The 26,350-nt window shown below is 49.0% G+C and overlaps 1 protein-coding gene across 4 annotated transcripts in view; it reads right to left on the bottom strand.

Moving 5' to 3' along the window:
- SEC14L5 (SEC14 like lipid binding 5) overlaps window positions 1-21,715 on the bottom strand; it is a 39,629-nt gene extending 17,914 nt beyond the window's left edge. For 2 of the 4 annotated variants that reach the window (XM_051780649.1, XM_051780659.1), the window contains exons 1-6: window positions 21,637-21,715; window positions 17,950-18,055; window positions 16,497-16,610; window positions 16,053-16,128; window positions 1,923-2,072; window positions 1,671-1,802 (exon numbers count right to left, since the gene is read on the bottom strand). In XM_051780649.1, the coding sequence (XP_051636609.1) occupies window positions 1,671-1,802; window positions 1,923-2,072; window positions 16,053-16,128; window positions 16,497-16,513 (375 nt within the window). In that variant the 5' untranslated portion in view covers window positions 16,514-16,610; window positions 17,950-18,055; window positions 21,637-21,715. Of the gene's footprint in view, window positions 1-1,670; window positions 1,803-1,922; window positions 2,073-16,052; window positions 16,129-16,496; window positions 16,611-17,251; window positions 17,494-17,949; window positions 18,056-21,636 lie in introns of those variants that run through there. The other 2 variants (XM_051780670.1, XM_051780679.1) reach the window with 2 other exon arrangements.
- Window positions 21,716-26,350: the final 4,635 nt, after the last annotated feature.

Below are 26,350 nucleotides of genomic sequence, written 5' to 3'. Positions count from 1 at the left end.
AGCCTTCCCCCCAAAACACTGGAGACGTGGCAGAGCAGGGAATTTTCCTACTCAGTTTAAAACACACCTTTCCTTTCTAGTCATTTCCCCTCAGTTACTCTATATATGGTAAAAAAATATATAATCTTTTCCTCTTTTAAACTTAACCCTTTCCTGAGAAGGCTCTGCCTTCTCTCTGTAGGTGCTGCTGTTCACAAACTGACATGAAGGAACAACAGTTCCAGCCTCCACACAGAGATACAATAATGGACAGATTCCTCAGGGACACATTTAATAACTGCAGGAGCAGGATCATATTTCTCCAAGTTGCCTTAGAGAACCCTGCAAGAAAGGAAAGATGAGAATAAACCTGCTTCCGGTGCACTCTGGCAGGGAAAAGGGAACTGGTAAAAATAGAGCAGGGAACCATCTTGAGGATGCAGCCAGGAGCTCCCACCCTGTTCCCCTCAAAGCCCAGATGCTGACGTTTCCTTCCGAAGGACACAGGACACAGCCAAAATCAGCAAGTGTAACAATGTCTGAGAGGTCCCAGGGATGACCTGCGAGCGTTTCAGACCCATCAGCGCCTTTGACAATGATGGAAGTTTGATTTACTGCAGCTTTTAGGACACCCCATGCAGCCACCAAGTGATCTCTGGCTCAGGAACCCCCTCACCATCCAAAATGCTGACAGCTTTTCAGCTCCTCCGCCTGCCTGGAGCTGCTCACAGCTTGCTGACTCCCAAGAAGCTGAGCTGTTGTCCAGCTGCCAAAAGGGCAGGCAGGTAACAGGATCTGGACTTTTGTTTAAGGAACAAAAAGCAGTATCTGATTGCTTCCAGAAACAGCTGAAGCTATTAAACAGTGACCGAGCCCTAAGAGCACAATTACAGGGAAATGGCACCCTGTGCTGAAGATGAAGCACAGAGACAGCCCAGGCCACAAATAAGGCTCAAGACCTTTCTCCAAATCTTCAGAGCATGAAGATCATGACAAGGTGCTAAAACTTTGACTCAGTTGTGGGCAAAATTAATTGCCAGACTTCCCTCAGGCTTTCATCATAAAAAATATTAAGGGTTCCATTCTAAACATCCAGACACATACTGAAGATCCAGATGCTTTTATTAACTTGAATTTCAACCAAAAAGAAACTTAGGGAATACCAGCAGCCCTGGAGCACCACCTCTGTTTTCTACTCTCACTCTAATCAGAGAATCCCAATCAACCCAAAGGAGTTTCTCAAACCCTACAAAATCACAGAATCCCAGACTGGTTTGGGTTGGAAGGGACCTTAAAGACCATCTAGTTCTACCCACCCCTGCCATGGGCAGGGACACCTTCCACTAGCCCAGGTTGCTCCAAGCCCTGTCCAACCTGGCCTTGGACATTCCCAGGGATGGGACTGCCACAGCTTCTCTGGGCAACCCGTGCCAGGGCCTCACCACCCTCACAGACAAGAACTCCTTCCCAATATCCCATCTCACCCTGCCCTCTGGCAGTGGGAAGCCATTCCCTGTGCCCTCCAGGCCCTTGTCCAAAGCCCCTCTCCGAAGCAAAAGAACTGTATCTGATCACAAAACGCTGCTGTCCAGTGCTGCAGAAGTGCCCAAATCCCTCCGAGCACCTTCCCCCTGTAACTAGTGCACAATTCCCATGGCTGCCGTGGCTGCCCAGCAAACCAGGGCACTCACGGAGTAGCTGCAGGTCTCCCGGACCACGACGCGGTTGGCGAAGGTCTCGTTGTGGGCCTCGATGCGCAGGGTGCGCTCCCTCCAGTTCACAGTGTTCCTCTGGATGAAGAACACATACTCCACCCCTGCCATCTGAGGAGGTGAAGAGCCAAAAGAGGGGGAAAAAGAGACAGAGGAAGAAAGAGCAACTTCAGGACCCCTCCTGAGGAGCCAACAAAGCCCGGGTCTCTCTGTGCCCCAGGCTCCACCTGCCTTCTTCAGCAGCCTGGGAGCGTCCACGTTCAGTTTGCAGCTCCGCTCAATGACGTGGATAGCCCCGTCCTCACTCCTGGATTCGTGCAGGATTTCACTCCCCAGAAACACTGGGATCTCTGGACAGGTAGGAAAGCGCTTCTCGTACGCCTGGAAGTGAAAACAAAGCAAGTTCAGCTTCTGGGTAGATCAGCTTTAACTCTTCCTGAATTAATTAGCTCCCTTACAGTAAAACTCCAACAAAACAGAGGCCCCTCAGCCCATGTGTTGGCTCCACTTCTCTCAGAGGTGAAGCTAAAGCAAAATAGTTACAAGCAGAGACAGGACCAAGTCAGTCATCAGCCAAACATGTCTTAACATCATTTTTCTATCACACATGAAGCAGAAAAAAAATCCTGTTGTTAGAGTACTAGGAAGGGACTCATCATCAGGAACCTCATGGTAAAAGTAAGCACAGCTCTGCTGATTTCTGCTGGCTAAAGACTTGAATTTCATTTTCTTTGGGTCAAGTCAATATTGTCTGTATGAAGAAGCTATAAAAAATATTTAACACTCCTGTACCTTAAAATGTGATGTGTCAAACAGTTCTAGTGGCCCTAAACTATCAAGGGTAAGACCATAAATTATTGGCTGCTCACTTTGCCTTGCTTTATCCATTTCTGAAACAATTCTGTCCTGGTTCTGAAATCTTCCTTATTTTAATTAGCACATCCCTCTGAAAAGCCCTTTATCAGCTCCAACAGAAATCCAGTTTTCCATGGCACTTGCAGCAAATTAACTTGTATGAACCATACCTACTGTTGCTCCTCTTTTCCTAAGAGGAGCATCTCTTATTATACGCCCTTCTCCATCTCTTACTATATTCTGAGATGTTTGCAGGATAGAATGTTTTCCCTGGATTTCTGACAAATGTCTTGCATGTTGTGATTCTGTTGTGGATATGTGACTGCTGCACAAGCTGCCTAGAATTCCACTAGAGCTGTTCCAGGAGAATCTGTGCTCTCCTTCCATTCTACTCTCAGAGCTCCACATTTGGGCTTTAAGATTTTTTTGCCACCATTCCAAGGCCAACCCTAACCTCTAGGAAGTGCTGCCATCTTCCCATCTTCCATAAGACACAACCATTTTATCTAGTGCATAAAAACATAGCTACTCAGGAGAGAAGTCTCCACCACAAAGGAAACATTAATGGGATAATTCTCGAGCTCAGACGGGCTCTCAGTGTGCCCAGAGCAGCCCCATTCCCTCTTCCCACAGCAAAGTAAAGGCTGGTTGCCCCTGCATGGATTCATGGCCCCTGCTCCTAAAATAGCCCAGGCACTTAAGGACACATTCCAGATCTCCTGCTCCTGGAGCTCTGGACGGGAAAGGAGTTATTTCAGATTATCGTGTTGCTCAGTATCAGAAGGGAAGTGCAGGAAGTGCCAGCTGGAATTCTGGACATAACAGAGCACACAGGGCTTTAAATCCTGCTCTCCAAGGCACTGAGCAGTGTCCTGCTTGCTCTGCCACATTTCTGGGAGAACCTCTACCTATGCTTTTCAGTCTTATCCCAGGGAAAACTAAACCAGTGCAGATAAATACAAAGCTTCCCACGGTAAGTGACCGTTCCCAACACCGATCCACGTGGCTCCAGCCAGCAAAAGCACATGCACTGCTTTAAGAAGCTTAATTTGTTGTGATGGGAATTCATGGATAGATGTCAGGCATTGTCACAGGACACTTGCAGGGGGACACCTCTCCAGACTCCAACTATCATCCAGTGCTATCCCGAGGCCAAAGCCTTTGCCTTGCTGCTCTTCCCTGTTCCAGCACAGACCAGCCAGTGCCTCCAGGCCACCCACTCTCAGTTACTGCAGTCCCAGCAGCCAGACAGTGAAAGCTGAGAACACCTTTGTAGGCCACTGGGATAACAGAATATTTAGCAACTATTTTTCAGCTGTTTGCCCCGTGTCACTCCTTCCATGTGCCCTTAACACACTTGCAAAAAGTGTCACTGAAAGCCCTACCCTGAGAGAAGGCTGCCCCAGCTGACACCACAACAAGGGTGAACAGTTTGATAGCACAGAGGTGAATGGTCTTTAAAAGAAGAGAGATTTAGGTGGGATATTGGGAAAAAATTCTTCCCTGTGAGGGTGGTGAGGCCCTGGCACAGGTTTCCCAGAGAAGCTGTGGCTGCTCCATCCCTGGAAGTGTCCAAGGCCAGGTTGGACGGGGTTTGGAGCAACGTGGGCTAGTGGAAGGTGTCCCTGCCCATGGCAGGGGGTGGAATGAGGTGGGCTTTAAGGTCCCCTCCAACCCAAACCAGTCTGTGATTCTACTCCTTCAGGGGTGCAGCTGTGCCAGAAACATTTGAGGGAGTTTGCAGAGGAACAAGAGCTGCTCTGCTGGGACCAGGACCCTCCAAAGGCCTCAGTGAAAACCTTCACCAGGAGCACTGAGCTCTAAGTGCCCCCTCATCCCTGAAAGGCCACAATGGCCAGTGTGAACCCACCCACATCACCACTGGATCCAGGTGCTTCTGGCTCCCACTTGAAGACAAAGCCCCTGGATCTCAACACATCACTCACTCCTTCCCCACTAAGGATGCACTTGACCCAGCTGCAGACAGGCTCCCTAATAAACTGGCATTAATTCCTGCAAAACCAAGACCAGGACTAAGGGAGTGCAGCCACTACTTCAGAGAGCTAAACCACATCTGGAGAAGCAGGAAAGGCCAGGGAGAGGCACATATCAATGCACAGCCCTGGTGACAGAGCTACGACAGCGCCCAAACCCATCACCTAAAGAGGGAGAACATTGCCATATTTGAGAAAGAATCCATATCCACACTGATATTAAGTCCTTTGCTAATCTTCTTTGCACAACAGCTCTAAAAATACAGCAGGGAAGATGCCTGAGATCACATGAAGGACAGCTGAGGCCCCGCGCTGCAGGCACAACAAAGCTGCTCCCTGAGCACCCAGACCTTCCATCCCTGCAGACACAGCTGAGTGGGACAGCAGCCCATCTTTGCACCCTCTTATCAAAATCAGGATCCATATGCAACAGCCTATTTCTGCTCCCACACTGAGGGGAGTTATAAAGCCAGAGAAATGTTTAATTTTTTTTCAAACCCTTGCCAGCCTAGCTGGGATTTCTGCTCGTCTGTGACTCTGCAGAGCACAAGCTGAACCACAGACAAATGAAAGGCACAGAGTATTTGTTAACTTGTTTTAATGCTCTGGCTGCCTGCACTGGCTCTTTCAGCTCCCTGCTGCAGGAACTCTGAACTGGCTAATACATAGGAGCTATGATTTGCCTCTGCCTTCTCTGCCCTCATCCCATAAGGAATAACAGCAGTTATTGTGCCACCACTGGGGGTTAAACAGTACTGTGGGTCAGACAAGCACCTTGATGATTGAAATTTTCAACAGATCAAATATATATATAAGGGATGGCTCCATGAAGCCACTCCCTCTCTTTCTCTAAATCCCACTGGGATTAACCTGGACTGGCAGAACCAGCTCACACTTGAGCACTTTACAACAACTATTTTCTTAAAGGTTCAGATTAACGTGCTCTCTTCATACCCAAACCAACCATTTCACAAGAGCTGGTGGCCAAGACCCACTAGTGTCCTTCCCTACATCAACCTGGTTCCCTCTAGATTTCTTACACAAAATAATTATTGCAAAAATCAAAACATTTTGTCGTGACCAACAAGTCCAAAGTGTCATTTAAATCTTTGCAGTCCCGAAACTGAAATTACACATTAAATTTCACAGGAGGGCTGAGTGAAGACAGAGGGATTTGGGATCTGTTTGTATTCTTTGAGATAGTTTGCTTAGAACTAAAACTAATTATTTTTGGGTGCCTCCAAATGTAAAGAACATATAATAATTTAAATGCAGCTGGCAGCCTGTTGAAATGAAAAAATTCAACAACAAAGAAATTAAATGAAAGAAACATTACAAGTGAAACAATTTCTAGCTAAAAAAAGTTAAAATTCACAGGAAAGTTGAAGATCTCAAGGTCTCAGTGGTGTCAGATCTTCCTTTCACACTGCAGGGAACCCAAACTAGGACAAGGATATTTCCAACTTACAGTGATCTCTGCACCCCAGCAAAGACCCCTCAGTGCCACTGAGGCTGACAAATGATTAATCACATTGAGCAACAATCAATTAATAGTGAGATGGCTGACTGTGAAATCAGTAGAGTGCTCTGACCAAGGTTTTGCCCTCTGATCTCCTGGGAAACGTGTCCCAGTGGTTGTACCTGTGCTGGCCAAACTATGGGACCAACACTGAGAGATGAACATCAGGTTGTGAGAAGAGAGTTTGAGAACAACAGAAGAAGCCACGCTTGAAAGTGTCCTCAGCTGCTGGCCAAACACACAGTAACCCCACAGCCGTGGGGAGAGATCACCCTGAGGATCAGCCAGATGCCAAACAGAGCAAATGATACAAAAACACGTGTGTCAAAACGGAAAAGTGACATTCTAAAGCCTCACAGCCACAGAGAAAGGGGGAAATCAGCCTCCTCTACAACCTCCTGCTTCACCTGCTTAACCCCTTCTGCTCCAGAGCAGAGGCTCCTGTCCAGCCCTGCACCTTCCCAGTCCCCAGGTGACAGTGCAGGTGTGTTCCTGCCCCTCCTGTCTAACAGCTGTGCCTCTGCTCTTCCCACAGGACCCACAGCACACGGCTGGCAGGCAGGATCCTTTCTGACAGCTCCTCCTGTTTCTCCTCCCTGGGTTTCAACATCCTTTTCTTGCAAGTGACCTCCAGAGCAATTACACAACAGAGGCCTCAGGAATCAAAACAACAGGGATGTGAAACCACTGATTTACTGCCTGAAACAAAACACCTCACCAACCAACCCCCCCACACACCTCCAGGCAGCTTCTTCCAGCCCAGGCTCTGCTGGGCCCAGAGTGGTTCCCGTGTGCTTCAAGGGGCAGCTTTTGGTTGATGATTTAGTTGTACCTTAATGACTTATTAATTAATACCTAAATAAAAAAGAGGGAAAAACTACGCACTGACTCCTGTATGATGGTGAGACAAATTTGAGAGGGACCTTCAGAAGTGCAATTGGGGAGAAATTATATTGTGTAGAGCACAAAGGAACTAAACTGTGATGCACCTGATGTAGACAGAAACTTGTAGTCAATATTATATGAATATGTTACAAGGATAAGTGTTTCATCCTTGTGGCTAAAACACTTCAAACTTTCATGATCAACCACAGTTTAAATCTGTATTAATTAACAAGATTCCTCGAGGTCATGTTACAGCCACGTGCAGATTGCCAGGAAAAAGGAACATCTGTGCTCAGAGGAATGGGAAATGAGGAGGAGATCTGACTCCAGGTTTTGTGCTAAAGATGCCCAGACCATCATTCCTTTGAGAAGAGATGATGAGAAGCAAGAGAAAGACCCCTCATCACTTTGAAGTAGGAAGTGGATGGATTTGGATCAGCTTTTGAGCAGCTCTAATGACACAGAAATACTCCTCTGCAGATTCAGGTGTTTTCAGATGATGGCCTTCCAGGAAAAAGGAATTCCACCTTGCAGTTCCTCCCACTGCTTGGTGCTGAAGGGAACCAGTCTGCACCCACATTCACCAGACACAACAATCCCCATGCTTTGAACAGAACAGAGACCAAATTCTCACTGTGCAAAATAAAATACACAGGGAACAATGTGGGAGGGATCAAATGGATATCTGGGGTACAGAAATGCCCTAGAGTCAGGGGAAAGGGAACTTCATTTTAAGGAGGTGCAGGGCATCCACAGTAAAACTCTTTGGGGCCTGAGGGGAAAAAAAGAAACTTTTGCTGGCAAGAGGAAAATGATTTTCCAGTGAGAAGTCCACTGGACAACAGCACTCAGGCTACAAACATTGACCCACTGTTATCTCTGCCTGGACTACAGCCAAGGATTTGCCTCATTTCTTCAGCTTTTGGTGAAAGAAACAATTCAGGGAGCAGCAGTGCCTATCACAACACAGGCACATCTGAGGGCCACAGAAGCCTCCTGAAACGAGCCCTGCAGCTGCACAAAGCTACCCCAGGAAACCAGCACCGTGTCTGAGCAGGGACAACAACAAAGCCTTTACAGAAAGCTATGGAGGGGACACCTTATCCCTGAAGCACTGCTCCTGAGTGGACAGGTTTGCCACAGCCCAGTGTGGAAGGAGAGAACCAAAACTGGAAGGCAGGGAGGGAATCAGACAGCTCAGGTAACACCTGACAGAGAAAAACACAGCAAGCCAGTGGCCAGCACACACTTAGTGTTCTAAGTGACTCCAGAATCAAAAAGTGGCTCACAAAGCTTATAAATGGCTCCTTGGAAGGACAATCTGTCATTGCCAGAAGCTGCTGTGAGAATTTCTACAGACTGGCCATGATTCAGGGTCAGACTTGGGCTTAGTAGTTAAAACAAATCCATCCTGGCTGAGATGTAACAATTGGTGATGACTCTAAATTTTATCACTGCTTTTAATCCCTGCTGAAGAGTTTATTATTTGTCTTCTGCACCTACACATTCAGTGGACAAGAGAAGAGTCTTTTAATCACTGCTGGAACACAAAATAATGGTGATACCTCCAGCTGTGTTGTGTCTCCTTGCACTGGGCTGCTGTGCCATTGAACTGGAGCTCACTTCAGAGCTCATCTATCCCTCTACTGATCAGATTAAGTTTGAGACACAATTTATCCTTCAAGGAAATAAGCCTGGTTTTAGCTGGAGAAGGGACTATCCTGCACAGACTCTGAATTAGTGTAAATCTCCTCCAAGCCACACATGGTGCCAGCACCATCCTCTCCTAAACCACTCTTGCCCAGAAAATGGGGTCTTAGCAGTGTCAAAACAAAGCTCTCAGAGACCTGTGTGATCCCCACAGACAGGCCAGATGTGCAGATGTTGCCAGCAGTTCTCCAGAACTCTGAATGAATAAGCAGTTCCTCCATCAGCTTCTTCCCCACAGCAGCCCTTACACCATCCAGCAGCCGTGACAAACAGCACTCACCAAACACTCTCCACCCCAAAACCTCCCACCCCAAAAATCTCAGGGGCACTGTCAGCTCTGCTCAGCCTGACTCCTGCTCACCCTGAACGTGCTGGGTGCCAGGGGGAGGTGGTGGCAGGCCCAGGGCTGCACACACAGAGCAGCTGTGCAGAGCCAGCCCAGCTGACACACAGAGCAGCACTCTCAGAGCTCTGGTGCTTCTCAGCAGTGAGCTGAGGGGATATTTATAGTGTGTCTTGACAGCAAGGTTTCAAGCCATCAAGTCACGCTGGAGCATCATGTCTTGAGTCAACACTAGATTCTCTCTAAGTTCATAAAATGTTAACTCAATAGCTTCTGACAGTCACAGCAAACTCACCTTCAAAACACAGCAAAAAGAAGGGAAAGGGAAGGTGCCTTCTTTAAAGGCACAGAACATGGCTGCAGACAGATCACCTGCATCCAGAGAGGACTTGTCAGGAGGCAAGTTCTACAGACCTAACAGTCTATGACATCCATAACAAATCTGTAACATCTACATCCAAAATCTATAACAATTGGTAACAGAGAGAGCAGATCCTGTTTGGCAGGGAAGTATCTATTTCTTAACTACTGCTTAGATTGTTATCAGGACATTCTGTGTCACAGAATCCTTAAGCTTGGAAAAGACCTGCAGGATCACTGAGTGCTGTTAACCCAGCACTGCCATGTGCCATGACGTGGACAGAACACCAAGAATAACTGTTTTGAAGCATTTTCCCCCCTTGCACATTGATTCTCTCCTGATCTCCAGGGCACTGCCACCCAGCAACACCACTGCAGACAGCATCTAAAGGCCATTATCCACACCACAGCAGCTCCAGAGGAGCTTCCAAGCACTGGGCACGCTGGATACACACTGCAAAGCTCTACCCTGTGTCATCTGCAGCTACCCAGGGACACAGAGGCCACTGCAGGAACTCCTCCCCTCACACTCCTGCAGCTGCTGCACTGAGAGCTCCACTCCAAGCTCCTTGGCAGCTCCTTGGCTGCTCCACACAGCCCTCTGTGCCATCACTGCTGCTTCTAAGGGATTCCAGCTGCCAGCAACTCATCCATTCCCCTGCAGCAAGTGCTCTCTTGGTTCCAGAGCTCACATTTGACAGCAGAGGCTGTGAGCCAGCATCAAATGTTTTAAGCTAACATTCTGCTTTTCTTTACTTAAAACCAGCCTGTGATGATACCAGAATAGTGGCAACAACTTGGAGCTCCAGATGGGGATATCCCAATCTGGAATTAAAATTCAGGGAGCTCCCAGTTATCCTGTGGTGCATCTGTGCTGTGGGCACTGCAGCTGACCCAGACACTCAATGTGCACAGTTTATGCAGACAGAGCAGCCTTGGAGACCTGGCTGTGCTGTGAACACACACATTGAACTGTCACTCTAAACAAACCCATGGCACTGACTGATCCTCGCTAGACATGGTTGTGTTTGTACCTTATCCTGCTCTCACACCCCATTTATGTTACCAATGTGTGCTGCAAGCTTTTTGAGCACACGGGGGTGTTAAATAGCAAAGGGGACTCACAGGTTCTGTTGCAAAAGCATCACCACATCAGCCAGTGCAACATCAAGCTCTGTAAGACAGCATTAGGGAGGAGGACACACCCAACTTATCAGGATTTAAGTAGTCTCTTCATACACTCAATCTGCTGAAGGCAACAGGAAGAAGTGATTAAATAAAGCTACTTCAAATCTAACCTCTTTAACACAAGGCATGTTGATGCTGAAATGGCACAAATATAAAAATAAATTTGAAAAAAGTGTGTGGAAAGCAATTCTGGCTGTCAGCACCTGAACTCCAGCATCCAGAGTTTCTTCTCCTGCAGCTAAACCAGCAAGGAGCTGTTTTCAATTAGTCTGCATCTCCAAGCCTCCTAACACTGGTGACACAAAAGAATGTCGGGATGATTGGGAAATCAGCAATGCATTTTGATTTTAGCTGTACTGGATGGTTGACTCCTGTGTGTGACCCTGGGCCAGATCCTCAGCTGCTGTAAGGGAGCAAAACTCCAGTGTCTGCAAAGCAGCTCTGCCAGTGTGCAAACAGCCAGGGTAGTGAAGGCTGATTATTCAGGGGCAGGAGTCAAAAGCCAGTTTGTCCACTGCCAGATCCAGGGACAATCATCAGCACTGCTTCAGCAGGGTTGGGCATGAGAGAAAGACATCTCACATCAGGATCATGGATGTTTGCTTTTGATGGGCCATGACCCTGTGTACAGGATGAGAGAGTAAAGATGATGGAGAAGGAGTATTTCTGCTGCCTACTCAATGAGAAATAATTTCTGATTCTAAATAAACCTGCAATGGTTGTAGTCTGAATTAAATTTGCCATTCAGCTTGTTAGAACTCCCAACACTCAAACTGTACTGAGCTAAAACAGATGTAGATACCATTAATTTCCTGTCAAATAAAGAACTCCAGATCAACTAAATGTAAAGAACACTGGAGGTTTACAAGAGAGCTGGAGAGGGAGTTTGGACAAGGGATGGAGATACAGGCCAAGGGACAGTGGCTTCCCACTGCCAGAGGGCAGGGTTAGGTGGGATATTAGGAAGGAATTTTTGGCTGTGAGGGTGGGGAGGCCCTGGCACAGGTTGCCCAGAGAAGCTGTGGCTGCCCCATCCCTGGAAGTGTCCAAGGCCAGGCTGGACAGGGTTTGGAGCAACCTGGGCTAGTGGAAGGTGTCCCTGCCCATGGCAAGGGGTGGCACTGGATGGTCTCTAAGGTCCCTTCCAACCCAGACTATTCTGGGATTCTGTGAACACTGAACTGCCACTAAAACCAGAAAAAGAGTCCTGGAGCTGCTTGGAAGTGCAGGCAGCAGGTCATGACCTCAGATGACCAAACTTTCACTTGCAGACCCAGGCAGGGAAATCGTGGGCTGCCACAGATGTATTAGGGAGCCTGAGAGCCCCCCAGAACAGCCACCCCCACCCCAACCAACGCTGCAGCAGCAGGAACCCCCCAGCCCGAGGGGCACCACTCCCCCAGCACAGCAAACACTCCCCAGCCCTGTTCATGTGTGTGCTCAGGACACCCAGCTCCCCGTGCTCAGATATGTGTCAGCACATGCCGTGGGCAGCCAAGAAAGGAGGTCAAGCAGAAAGCAGCACTGACTCACAGCAGGCACATGTGGGGCTGCACAGCAGCTCGCCCTGAGCACGGAGCACAGCTGCACACACAGCGGGAGCTGCGGCCCCTGCGAACTCCCCAACGCCTCATCTGGGCTCTGGCTTCTCAAAGCCAGGACATATTTTTTAGGTAACAGTGCAGAAAGGCCCTTCTCTTGCAGCACAAACCATGAACTGCTCTTAGCAGCAGTTAGAGCTGAACATGAAGTGCACTGTAAACGTGGCAAGAGGAGCAAACCATTGCCAAGCGCTGGGAGGGATTTCTCTTTTACACCACCAGTGCAGCAATTCAAATTATCCATCACGTACAGAAGACCCTGTAAGGTCCCTGGGGGGCTATTCCAGACCTGTAGCTTCCATCCTAAGCAATTTTAGTGAATCCTATAAAGTGTGTGAAAATGGCAGATGTCAACTGTAAGCTTGAAGGGCTGAGGCACTCCTAAAAATAACAGGAACACAACTCCCTACTACTTTCAAAGCTAAAACCCTCCAGCTAAAGCTCTCTCATCTAGCCTAATAATTGACTGCAAATAACATTAAATATGCAATCTCTCTCTGAGCTCTGTTTCCTACACAACTGTGCATGTAGGACTTGCTCCCCCAAACCAAATTCTCATCCCCACACATCAGAGAAGGCTCACAAATATTTACATCAGAGGAAGTTTTCACTCATGGGTTATGTGGCAGAGGTACCTCTACTTCTGGATTTTTCCCCATCACTGTAACGTTTTAGTATAAAAAACCCTTTCAGCTTTCTAACTACAACTGCTACACAAAGAAAATTATAAGTAAGTTTATACTTGGGGATTTTCTGGCTCTAAGATAAAATCAGAAGACGTGCAACGTCAAACCTGCTGATCTAACTGAAGGGAAGACAAGATCAGGCCCAGAGAGGCATGGACAATCCACTGGAAGGAACAGCTCCATTTAAAAGGAGACACACAAAAAAAGAGATAAAATGGAAAGGAAGAACATGACAGGATAACAAAGCATAACAGAAGTCAAGTTTCTTTTCAAGTATAAAGGATAAAGGTGTCAGGCACTGGTTCTAATTTGAAGAGCATAGTATTTTTGATCCTTTAATGTGAGTCCAAGTTAGGAACAAAGTAGATGAAAAGTGACTACTATGAACTTGAACAGGTGTGGGAAAACCACTCTTTATTTAAATCTTTTTTTGGAAGGGAGGACAAGAAAAAAAGAAAAAAATTCAGAACTCCCAAGTGACCAGAAAAAAACTGCTAAGCTGATTCCTCTGTACTGCCTCAGATGCACAGGACTGGCAAAGGCAGCAAGAAGGGGAATGTCCTTCCAAGGACTTGGAACTCACATCAAATCTCCTGCCTGCAAACACCCAAACAAAGCTGCAGGAGCATTAGTGAAGAGCAGAGTGTGAATCCAGAGACAGTCACCCTGACACAGGGGCTCATCTGTGGAGCACAGCCCCGAGCTGTGCAGAGGATGAGCTCACACACATCCCTCTGCACAAGTCCAAGGAGGATAAACCACGTTCCTGATTCCAGGGCACAACAAAGGGCATGAGAAACCCCGTGTGTGTGAGCCAGGCCAGGAAGCAGGGAATTGTTTGCCTCATTTGGCTGTGACAACCCTATTTCTCAGACACATATGTAAGCAAAGCTCATGTGTGAGCAAAGCACACACACTGTTTTCTATAGTATGGTCCAAACATTTGAAGTTCTGAGGGAAAAATACTTTTCCTAACTTACTTCCTGTGGTCTGTTCAGGCTGGCATGAGGTATGGCCCTCCCCATTATACAGAGGAGGAACTAAGCACAAATGTGTCAGGCTGAAGGGTGCCTAGAGATCTGTAAAACTAGGGGTGTCTTGAGGTCACCCTGTGACCTCTGCTTTCCTACCACAGCCTGAGACCTCAGCACTCCAAAGGTTCCCACAAAGCAGTTGAGGGGAAAAGATGAAAGCAGCTGAATGTCAGGTTCCCAGTGCTGAGGAAGCTGCTGTCAGATTTATGGTGAAGCAGATTAACAGCAATGCCACGTGCTGAGGAGCAAAACAGCTTCACTACACACGCCCACTCTCCCTGCAAAACTTCCAGCAACTGCCAGCTGGTACCTGACAGCTCTGCCAGATCCTCGCTGCCTCCACACGAGCGGGAGCTCCTTTGAACACACCAACTGTGGGAGCAAAGCCTGCACCCAGCTCAGCCTGCACAGACCACCACCAGGCTGAAATGCTGCTTTCCAGTACCAGGGCCTGCTGTGAACACATGATTTTCACAGGACATCAGGGTGGGACTAAGGGGTCTACATTCACCTCGCTGCTCCACTGCACAGTCCTCTGGGTCACCCTGGACACGGAACTTCTTCATAAGGAGGAGGACTAACAACTTTGCTAAGGTTTGCTGAACAACTAAAGGATGGCATTCACAAACCCAGCCCTGAAATCCCAGGGAACTTTATCCTGTTATGTTGAAAAACTGAAAGCAAATAAAACTAACCCACTTGAAAACTAACCCCACGAGCCCCTGGCCTTCAGGCATGTGCTAACAAGCTTAGAGAGGATTTGTCTCGAGGCAGCCCTCCTATATTAGCAGCCAATCAATTGAGGAGCATCTGGTGGTAGGTTTATCCTGCTAATAGAGACAACAGGAATGTGGGGAGGTGTGCATGGAGCAAAGGCTACCAGTACCTTCATCACAAGTACTGTGTCTTATTCTCACACAGGGTGCACTGGGAGAGCAAAGAACACAGCCAGGAAAGCTTCACCACCACAAACACCAGCCCCAGACTGGTCAGGGCACTTCATGGCATGTTACTGTTAAACAGATGTGGCAAATCCCAGTAAGACTGGGGGGAAAAATGGAGATGGGGGTGTGGATTTGGGAGGGACTGTCACCAAAAGAAGTGTTGATTGGGATGAGCAGAGCGTGAACAGGAACCACTGAGCTGCTGCTCCCTTTGGGGTCTGTTATTCACACCGAGGAACAAACAATGTCTCCCCCAGCTTTAACTATTGAAATAGAAGACTGGAGGCTCTTCTGGATAAAACAGATCCTATGGCATGTATTTCCCAGGAAACTAGAAGAGGAAACACTGCCAAGAAGAACACAATATAGGCTCTCCCTTCCATTCATGGGAATTTCAGCTGCCTGCAATGGCTGTAGTTTTCCATCTTCATTCTTGGGCCCTAATAGGCTAAAGAAATCAAGTCTCAGGGACTGAAATGCCCAACAGATTACAGAGCAAAGCCTTGCAAGACTCCATAAGCATCTCTGGGCAACGCCCAAATGCTCAGGGCTGCCCTTGAAATGCAAGCAACAAACCTTTCAGAAGGGTATTTGACTCACACCCAGTTGTGACCAAGTCCAGAAAATCACTTAAGGTATCTGCCATGGTCACAACAACTGTCTGCATCACCACTGAATGACCTTCAATGACAGCTCTGAAGCCCCTTGTGGAAATCACAAAACTTGGAGAGAGATCTCCCAGCAATTCAGCCATGGAGTGGATAGGGAAGAAAAATACAGAATTTTTTCAAAAGATTTCCAGCTTTTAACCAAATCCAAAAGATCAGTATCATTCAGAATCCAGTTCTAGATACACCCATCCTACAGTGCTGATTGGGATCACATCTGGAGAGATTCTGAACCAAGGGGCATTTGGTGAGAAGGCAGACACGGTGTCTGGCCACAAACTGACCCTTCCTAACTGAATGTCACAATCTTTTTCCTTCCTTGTCAAAGAATAATTACAGAAGGTTTTGTTGGATTTTTTTTTTCCCTTCTAACGACTAAGCTGCCTCTCTCAAAATACTGAGATATCGATTCTTATTTTTCATGGAAAATGGAAGGAGAGCTGAGCCTCTGTTCCTGCACTGTACCCACAGGGCTGCCACAGAGATCCAGCCACAGCCACAGTCCCCCCCCTCCCACTGGCCCGAGGCTGCACCCTGAGCAGCTGGAGCAGGAGACGTGCTGAGTGTTACTCACTGCCATGACGAGCTCAAAGGGATATTTGTAGACTCGAACTGGGGACTGGTATTTCTGCACCATTTTTACCACACACCTGGAACAGACAGAAATTGGAAAATTTTAGATCCAGACAGCGCAATACATTCTAAGCAATTTTGACAGACCTTACTAGAAGCCTTAACTCTTTTTACAAATAGAGAGGAGATATATATTAGAATATCTTGTTTAGTAAGTGGTAGAGACAGAAGAGACTAGTCTCTGCAGTCCCAGTCCAGGGCTGTGTCCAGCACACAGCAGCACCCTGTGCAGCTTCCCAACAACTTAGAGCTCCAACAACTCACAACAATTAAAGCACAAAACAGAGATGTAAAGCCAGAATCAATCACACTCTGGAGAAGAAACCCGACTTAGGAGCCTTACAAAGCTTACAGGGTGATTCTTCCCTGTACCCCTCTTTCTTACATTACATTTGTAGTCATTAGGCAAAGTCCTCCCCATTAAAAGCTTCCACAGCTTCCCGAATCTTGGTGTTAAAATGCTTTTGTGCACAAAGTAGCCTTGAGTTGTTTTAGCCCACTGAAAGGAAGGAAGAGGAAACAGCCTGCTGAAAGAACATGCCTGATGCTAAGCTGGCAATCACATCCCACTGCCTGGATGCCCACTGTTCCAGCTGAACTGAGGCAAGAGCTGCAGGCAAGGGGAACAATTCAGCCCTCAGCATTTCGCTGCTCCCAACCACCTCTCACTGTTCTCATCAGGATTCCTCCCTCACACTCTCTTGCCAGGGTTTTAACCCTCAAATATGCATCAGTAACCAGCATCTCAAGGAAGCACATGAACCATTAAAAAAAAGGTTATTAGGCTGCTTTCTGCAATTCCTTTAGGAATTCCTTTGTATTGCTCCCTCTAACACCATCTGTGAACATCAGGAGCACAAAAGGCTGGATGGCTGGTTGGAGACTGTGCTGATTCCACCCCACTCAAATTCCACTGCTAAGCAGACACAGCCCTCGGCAACATGACAGTGTAGCACTGAACTCAAACGTCAGAGCAGTAAGACAACTTATCCCTGACATTTTGAGCCCAAAACCTGAGCTGAAACATGAATTAAAATGCAAACAGCAATAGATTCTCCCTCAAAGTCTGCTGCAAAATGCCATTACACGGTGCAATCTAAGCAAAGGAGAGGGGAAAAGGACTTGAAAAAGTTTGAGTACCTGAGAACCGGGAATGTCTGTAGAAATGGGGTGGCACAATCGTCTGCAGAGGATCACATCATCCAAGGAGCAAAGCCCAGGACTCTCTGGATCTCTAAGTGTGACTGGTACTAAAAGCCAGTCCAGTGGTGCTGAGCCAGTCAGTGCAGAGAGAACCCAAGAGCAGAGCATCCAGCCCCGAGTGCAGCGCGCGGGGCAGGGCCCAGCACACCCCTGGCAGCGATCGGGTATCGGACACCCGAGCCAGGGGGCACCGGGCACCTTGGAGGGCAACGCTGTAACATGACTAGGGCAGGAACCGTCCCACCCCCTGCACACAGAGCACGAGGAGCTGGGATCGTGCTCCCTGTTCTGACCTCGCTGTCACACCAGGAGCTCCTGCACCTCTGCAGGAGAGGGTCAGGGACCTCCACAGCAGGAAGCCTCAGGACAGAGCAGCCAGTCTGGAATCCCCCACAGCCCAGAAATGAAGTCACAGAACAACAGGACAGCACAAGCAGTGGCTCAGCAGCCTTCACGATGCTGCTTGGACAGATCCCCTGCTCCCTGGCAGCAGCTGGACCCGACTGCCACAGGTTTATTGCCTCTACTCCAGCTGAGGGAACGTTGAGAAAAAGAGCCAGTGACTATTACATCCACAGGGAGCTGTGGAAAAAAGACAGCTGATAACTCACACCTGCCCTAGAAACCTTTCATACCTCGGGAGAGTGCAGTGGCAGCAGACCTTCTATGCCCTCTCCTCAAAACAGAGCTGCGAGACCGTCATCCTGCTTCTCAAAGCACGAGGGACTCCTGCCATAATTCCTGGGGAAAAAAGGAAAAAAAGTCAGAAAAGGCAGTAAAAGGTGGGTACTCTGCACACCAAGCTACAGGTGATGACCAGCACTGATAAGGACAAAGACTCCCAGGTGTTACCACTGGGCAGCTGAGCTGTATTAGCTCAAGACCTGCATCCTCCCAGGGCTTTTACACCAAAGAGACGTGTTTTAAAGTCATCTCATGTGTTCCACCCAAATTATAAACAGATATGTTCAACTCTCTTGTAAAGAAAACCAGAAAGAAATGACACAACCACAGAGTGTGTCTGTTCCTTAAATATCCATCCAACTCCAGCTCTGCAGCAGCCCAGGCTTCCTGCTCGACTTCCTATTTGCATCTGGCTAAAAAACAATATTAGGAAACACAGCTCAAGTGAAGAGCAGTGACCCACTAAACTGCAGCATGACCACTTAGAAACCCTAACCCATAGCTGGAGGCACAGCTGGAGCATCCACAGGGTAACACCAGGGAAGAGCTCGATTCCAGCTGGGCAAGCCCAGAGCAGCCGGTAAAAATTCAGAGGTTGGAGCTGTCAATACATTGAAGCAACAGATCTAGCTAATAATAACCATTGCAGTAATGACAACCTTAACCATCCCAACAGATATTAAAAATATTTCCATTATTGCACCCCTGAACACAGGAAACAGCAGCAGTGACACACTGACAGCAGTGCCAACAGCAGAGCCCCAACAGCCTCGGCTCCCCATGGCCCCTTTTGCTGCAGCCCACACAGTAACTCCCCCACGAACCAAGAGATTATAGATTAAACACACATAAAGCCCCAGATCAAAGCCCTCCACCCCTGCTTCTCATTCCAGGCATAGAACTCGGCTCATTCCACACTGGAGCTGCCTGTAGGATGGGGGAGCTGGGCAGCAAGTGACTTCAGGAACTTCTCCCACCTGTGGTGGCTGCTTTTCAGCTGGAGGAGAAGAACCGAGCAGGTTTTTGCGGGTTTTTTGTTTTGTTTTTGACAAAGAACTGCTGAAAATAGCAGAATTCCAGACTTCCTCAAATAAACACGTGAAAGCCAGCTGTGGCACCCAGCTAAGCTGATATTTCCACTTAGAAAAGAGAGACTCCACAGGGTTGTAGTCCTTCCTCCCCCCTTCTGGAGAAAGGTGGAGAGAAAAGTGTGTGACATTTCCTCTGCCTGAAATGCCTTTCACTTAGTGACTGATGAGTCAGAAATTGATGCTTTATACACATAATAATGAGATGGTACCAAGCTGTGGGATATTTATTAGGGCTTTTTCACCTAAGAACTTAAGAACAAGTCTTTTGAAGCTTGATACAAGGAAGCCTCAAGGTGGAAGGGTGCCAGAATAAGCCTTTACCATCTTTTAGAAGCAGATACCTGTTCAGGCAGGACTTGATCTCACCCCCTAAGGAACACCTCTGGTGCAGGGGTGAGCAGTGGAGCCTGGGCACTGCTCTGTACACCTGGCAGAGGTGCCTGGAGTCCTGCTGTGGGTCATAATCAACAACGAGCAACAGGAACATTCAAACAACACCCACACACTCTTTACCACACAATGAGGTCTTTCTGGCTGAGGGGAAGAAGAAATCAGAACAGTGTCCAGCACTCTGCCCTCAAAGCCCGATAAAGCTGTTTCTCTTCCATGGATGTTTCAAAACAAGCTCCATGCCTAATACTGCCACACCTTCATCTCTTAATTTCTTCATCTCTTCACCAAAGAATCACCACAGAACTTTTATGCACAGCAACACATTAAATCCCTGACATCTGCCAGCCCTCAGCAGGAGATAAGCATTCCTGAAGGAAAGCCACTCATTCCTCACCTTGCTGTTCCATAGGAAGCCACACCACACCATTTTATCCATCCACACTGTAGGCAACAGTTCAATACTCAAATACAAATTAAGAAAGGAGACAAAGAATCACAGTCTGTGTTGGGTTGGAGGGACCTTAAAGCTCATCCTGTTCCACCCCCTGCCATGGGCAGGGACACCTTCCACTAGCCCAGGTGAATCCAAGCCCCATCCAACCTGGCCTTGGACACTTCCAGGGATGGGGCAGCCACAGCTTCTCTGGGCAACCTGTGCCAGGGCCTCACCACTCTCACAGCCAACAATTCCTTCCCAATATCACATCCAACCCTGCCCTCTGGCAGTGGGAAGCCATTCCCCCTTGGCCTGTCCCTCCATCCCTTATCCAAAGCCCCTCTCCAGCCCCTTTAGGCACTGGAAGCCTCCCTGGAGCCTTCTCTTCTCCAGGTGAACCCCCCCAGCTCTCCCAGCCTGGCTCCAGAGCAGAGGGGCTCCAGCCCTCGGAGCATCTCCGTGGCCTCCTCTGGACTCTCTCCAGCAGGTTCACATCTTTCCTATGCTGAGGACCCCATGCTTCTGTTTAACACATAAAACCAGAGTAGATCCAGGCAGGAGGTCACTTGACAGTGCAGCAAAGCACCAGCATCAAACTGTTTCAGCCTGCCTTGAGTGAAGTTCGCAGCTGTATTTTCTTTGAACACAGGCTCTCATTATCCCAACCAGATCAGTAGTGCCATCAACATAAACCCCTTCTCACAATCTACAAGCCGATTTTACTGCTTGGAGGAATTAAGCCAAATGACCCAGAGAACATATCTGGTTTACCTGGAAGCTGACCTGAAAACATACAGTCACAGACTGCTTTGGAAGGGGCCTTAAAGTTCATCCCATTCCACCCCCTGCCATGGGCAGGGACACCTTCCACTAGCCCAGGTTGCTCCAAACCCCATCCAACCTGGCCTCGGACACTTCCAGGGATCCAGGGGCAGCCACAGCTTCTCTGGGCAACCTGTTAAATCTGTCACTGCATTTAAAAGCCATTTACCAGGGTCACCCTTTGAGTTCACAAATACTTCAGGGCTAGTTTTTGGGTAGATTTTTCGAGCCCCAAGCCCTGTGGGGAGCTCAGCAGGCACCGTTCCCACTCACAGCCCCCTCCCCGGCTCAGCCCACCCTGAGCCAGCGTCCACCCGACCCCTCCGAGCAGGACACGAACCTGACAACTTTCAAACTGGGGCATCTTTTCAGCAGACCCGAAGAGACCCCCTGGCAGCCCGAGCCCACCGCCCAGCTCCTCACCGGCTCCCTCCCTGATCCCAAAGGATTATGGCTAAAATTTCCCTGTTGGCTTCCCGTATCTGAGGGACAGTGGCTCCCGGCACCCCCTCACCCACCCACCCGCCCAGCGCCCCACGGGGGTCCGGGCACACGGGCCGGGACGAGCCTCAGCCCCCTCCGGCCTCCCTCCGCCACGGGGGACCCCGCAGGACACTGCCCACCGGGGCGCCTCCCACACTCCACACGCTGTATCCCATACCCCATATCCCACAACCCACACCCTATATCCCATATCCCATACTCCACACGCTATATTCCATACCCCATATCCCACATCCTATATCCCACACCCTATATCCCACACCCTATATCCCACACCCTATATCCCATACCCCATATCCCACACCCCATATCCCACACCCCATACCCCACACCCCACACTCCACATCCATTCCCATCTCCCATACCCCACATCCATGCCGCACATCCCGTACCTCCCTCCTCGCCCGGTCCCGCTCCCTCACGGCGGTGCCGCCCCAGCCCGGCCGGTCCCGCTCCCGCGGCTCCCTCGGCCCCGCCCCCCGCAGGCCCCGCCCCCGGCCCCGCCCCCGCCGGGCGCTGTCCATTGTGCTGCGGGGGGGGCGCGGGGAGGCCCCGCCCCCGCGCACGTGCGCGCCCCGCCCCCGCCCCCCCCCGCCTTGCCCGTGAGGCGCGGGCGGGTCCGGCCGTGAGGGGGGAGCGGGGACCCTGTGCCAGGGGAGAATTCCTTCCCAATATCCCATCTAACCCTGCCCTCGGGCAGTAGGAAGCCATTCCCCCTTGGCCTGTCCCTCCATCCCTTGTCCCCAGTCCCTCTCCAGTTCTCCTGGAGCCCCTTTAGGCCCTGGAAGGGGCTCTCAGGTCTCCCTGGAGCCTTCTCTTCTCCAGGAGAACCCCCCCAGCTCTCCCAGCCCGGCTCCAGGTGCTCCAGCCCTGGCAGCATCTCCGTGAGCTCCTCTGGACTCGCTCCAGCAGCTTCCTGTGCTGAGGACCCCAGACCTGGACATGTCTCCAAGTGGGGTCTTGTAAGAGCAGAGAGGAAGAATAACGAGGGGGGGTGTGATGAGCTCACCCCATCCTGCAGAGTGGTCAAGGCCCCAAGGCTGCCAGAGCTCAAGGAGCACTTAGATCATGCTTTCACAGACAGGGCGGGATTGTTGGAGTGTCCTGGGCAGGCCCAGAGGTTGGATCCTTGTGGGTCCCTTCCAACTCGGCATTTTCCATGACTCTGTGGTTCTTCCCAGACTGGCACCTACCCTTGAGGAGGAACCTGCTCAGGTCAGGGCTGGAGGAGGCAGAGCCACAGCTCCCAGACAGGACCTAATCCCACTAACCACAATCAGCCCTTCATGAACAAAGATGCTGCTCACCTCAGCCCTTAATGCCATCAGTGCAGTGTATTGTTTGATTTATTATGTGACTATAAACTCACACTTTCTGCAAAGATTCCCATAACTCAAATCTCCAACGAGGTACAAGGGGGAGGGATGTAGAGAAGGACACTGGGATGTATCCTCACTTCTCAGCCTCATCCTCTCCCACCATCTCTGAAAATCTGTACGTTGGCTCATGAGCCTTGGGGACATTGTCCTTGCCCTGTGCTTGGGGGCACGTGGTGAGTGGGCCCTGTTGGTCAAGGCATGTGCTGGGGAAAGAGGCTGTGGCAGAGAGTTGTTACCATCCAGGGATGGCCCTTAAGGACATGGCTCTGTGGAGGAAACGACGCCCAGGCTGGAGAACTTTGGGGTGGCAGAGAGAGCTGCTGGGCAGGCACAGGAGGGGCATGTGGCACTAAGAGTGGGGAAGGAGAGGGAGACCAGTTTGTGTGTGTTTTGTACCTTCAAAGCCTCCTTTCAAGATCTCCCTAGGAACCAGGTGCTACTTTGCCTGATGTTATTGAAGTAAATTGCATTTACTGCTGCTTTGTCTTTTCCTATCTCCTTATCACTTCCAGCTGTAGAGCATCCCCTTATTTGGGGGCATTTCAGGAAGCTGCGGTTCTATTTCTGATCAGCAGCATTTCCTGAAATGTTCTGCTATCTCAGAGCGAGGAGCCTAGCCCTGACACTGCTCTGAAAACAATGAACTCACAGACCGTCAAAGCTCCCAAAGCTGCAGTCTGTGGACTCAGAGCACTTTTCCTAAAGGCCTTTGCACAACAGCTGGGCATTAAAAACCACAAAGTTACCCCAGACCTGCAACATCTACATTTACTTTATACATAAACATTCTGAATATATAAATATATTTATTGATAAATATTCTGAATTTCCCATTCAGAATGGAACTTTTTTTTCCCAAAGATGATATATTTCTCTCCTGTTTCTTTTTCATTGTAAATTTTCTCAGAGAAAATAGGAGGAACCCCCCCCATTATTTCCATCCTCTTGCTCCAAAACTTACACCAACCCATAACCACTTTGTACCTTAGTTGTGGTAGTTTTCCTTTTGTTCTAGTCATAAAAACTGGATGAGATTTTGATGAGTCCCATCCTGTCCTTTTCTCTGCTGGGCAGCCCTAACTGTAATTCCCATTTTCCAACATTTATTTTCTCCTGCTGCCAAAAGGTCACCTTGGCATCTTCCAGTGTCAGTCACCTTTTTCCCTGATGCAAAGCCAACTTTCCACAGCATTCCCAAGGGCTTTGAAGTCTCTGGCTGTCCTTCCCCCTACCAGGACTGGGTTCTTGCCTCAAGGGCTGGCACTGACCCTCAGTATTTCTCATGGGAGCTGCTCAGAAAGAAGTTCTCACCCCACAGCAGCCCAGCCCAGGAACTGCTGCCAGTCCTGCAGTTAGAAAGGAGAAGGTCTTCCAGGAAGGACATCTGGTCTGGAGATATCATTCAGTCTTCACTTCCCCCATTACCAAGGGCTTTTCACCACAAACTCTCTTTGTCTAAGCATTTATACCTCATCTGTTGGCATAAATTTAAAAAATTCAAGCAAGTCGGTACATCACATGCAGAGAAAACTTGTAGGGATTGTTCATGGTGTTGTAATTCCTAATTATATTATTATGAAAACCCTGGAAGAAGCTGCAAAGGAGGTTTGGGGCAACGCTGCAGTCAGTGAGGCCAGAAAACTGTGGTCTGTCATGGAGGTGCTGGGGCAGACTCGGCCCTGAGCAGGAGAAAGAGCCCCCCGACCCCTGAGGAAAAGCAGAAGAGGAAAGGCAGTATCACACCACCAGCCCGGCCCTTCCTGCATCATCACACTGAGGAGGTGCTTTCCAGCCCCCTTTCCCACGTGTTCAACAACCCTGAGAAAATCAGCACTGTTAAATCATTAAAGAGTCTCTTTAAAAATTCAGCAGCTGAGTTCACCTGCTTTTTAGAGCCATCTTTAAAGCAGCGTGGAAGTGGATTCCCACTCTCTAAAGCTGGGCTTCAGTCCAGGTGTCACTGAGTGGAGCTGGGAGAAAGAGGAGACTCTGGAGCTCCAGCACTGGGAGTACACACACCAGCCCACTCCACTGCAGTGTTCAGGGATGGATTTCACCTTCACACCTCTCTAGGAAACCTTTAGCACTTAACTTCGCTCTGTTTCACCAAAGCTAAGCAAAAGTTGGATCTGTTGTTTTGAGAACCAGCAAAAGTTGAAATATTGAGGCTTTCTTCACTTTCTTCTCTGAAAACACAGATCAGCAGTACTTGATCCCACACCACTCACAGATCCTCTTGTGCCTCTTGTCCCCTCACATCCTATGGGTCCCCAGGGCTTTGTCTTCCCCTGATACTCTCAGTCCCATTTATTTTCTGATGCAAAACAGGGCTGAAGTGAACTGCCCAAGGTCACACAGTGAGATGGCAGAGATCACTGTCAGGGATGAAACTGGAGACCTAAGGAGCTCAAGCCCAGCACATTTAGAGCAGATTGGGTTACCTTGCCCACGGGACTGCAGATAAACAGTGTGTTAATGGCCCTCTGCTACATTCACCTTTCAACACCATCCTGAGGTGACTCCCTGCTCCTCCTTCACTGCTTTTGCAGCTGTTAAAACAGATACTCGAATCTTGTTTTGGTTTATTCTGTGAGGAAGAGAGGTCCCCCAACCTGCAACCCACCAATAGTTAAGAACTGAATTTCTCTTTGCATAAGAAAAATACAAAATAAACCCATCACATCACTGATGGTTAACCCCCAAATCTTCCAGCTCAACATCTGACCCTGCTGATGCTCTTTAAATGTATCTTTATGAGTTTATCACATGGGATGTGTTGAACATGCTTGGTTATTTCTGTTTACGGGGACTCTGCATTTTCTCACATAGATCATAAAATATTTGCCATTTTCCATCTTATCATAGAGTCCCAGAATTGTTTGTGTTGGAAGGGACCTTAAAGATCATCCAGTTCCACCCCCTGCCATGGGCAGGGACACCTTCCACTAGCCCAGGTTGCTCCAAGCCCTGTCCAACCTGGCCTTGGACACTCCCAGGGATCCAGGGGCAGCCACAGCTTCTCAGGGCAACCTGTGCCAGGGCCTCACCACCCTCACAGGGAAGAATTTCTTCCCAATATCCCACCTAACCCTTCTCTCTTTCAGTTTTAATCCATTCCCCCTTGTCCGGTCACTACATCCTCTTGTGAAAAATCCCTCTGCATCTTTCCTGTAGGCTCCCTTCAGGTACTGGGAGGCCACTCAGGATGATCTGATACCATGCAGGACTCGTTTTTATCACAAATACTCCTCCTCATTTCTGTGCAGTCACGCTGGGACCCTCTGAGACAGATACTCTGAGACAAACACAGCACACTGTGACAGCAGCACATCTCCACAGCCTTACGAGCAAGCTAAAATATTGCAAATGAATTCAGAATTCGGGTCCCTTGCAGTGCTAGACAGGCCCTGCGTAAATAAAACACATCCTGTTCAATGACGTGACCTGTGACTGCTCCTCGCGTGCTGTTTGTTCCTTTAGCGTTTCCCCTTTTGCCTCTCGGTAGCTCTGTGAGGAGATGTCAGCCCTGAGTTCTGCCTGATTCCACTTGCCTGCGAGTAAAGCATGACACAGGTTTGTTATTCTGGGTCACTGGAATCAGCATCACCTCCAGGAGCAGAGTGCTCAGCAGAGCTTAGCTCTGAGCGTTGCTCTGCGAAGGTAGTGGTTGGTAACAACGCTATTAATAGAGAGCAGAAAGTTTTCTGTGCTCGAAGCAAAGGCAAAA

Source organism: Manacus candei, unplaced genomic scaffold (assembly GCF_025592945.1).
Source record: "Manacus candei isolate 608988 ecotype Guabito, Panama unplaced genomic scaffold, ASM2559294v1 h1tg000002l, whole genome shotgun sequence".
Lineage (NCBI taxonomy): Eukaryota > Metazoa > Chordata > Aves > Passeriformes > Pipridae > Manacus > Manacus candei.
The sequence above is the reverse complement of the archived record's forward strand: the minus strand, read 5'-3'. Positions and strand labels throughout refer to the sequence as shown.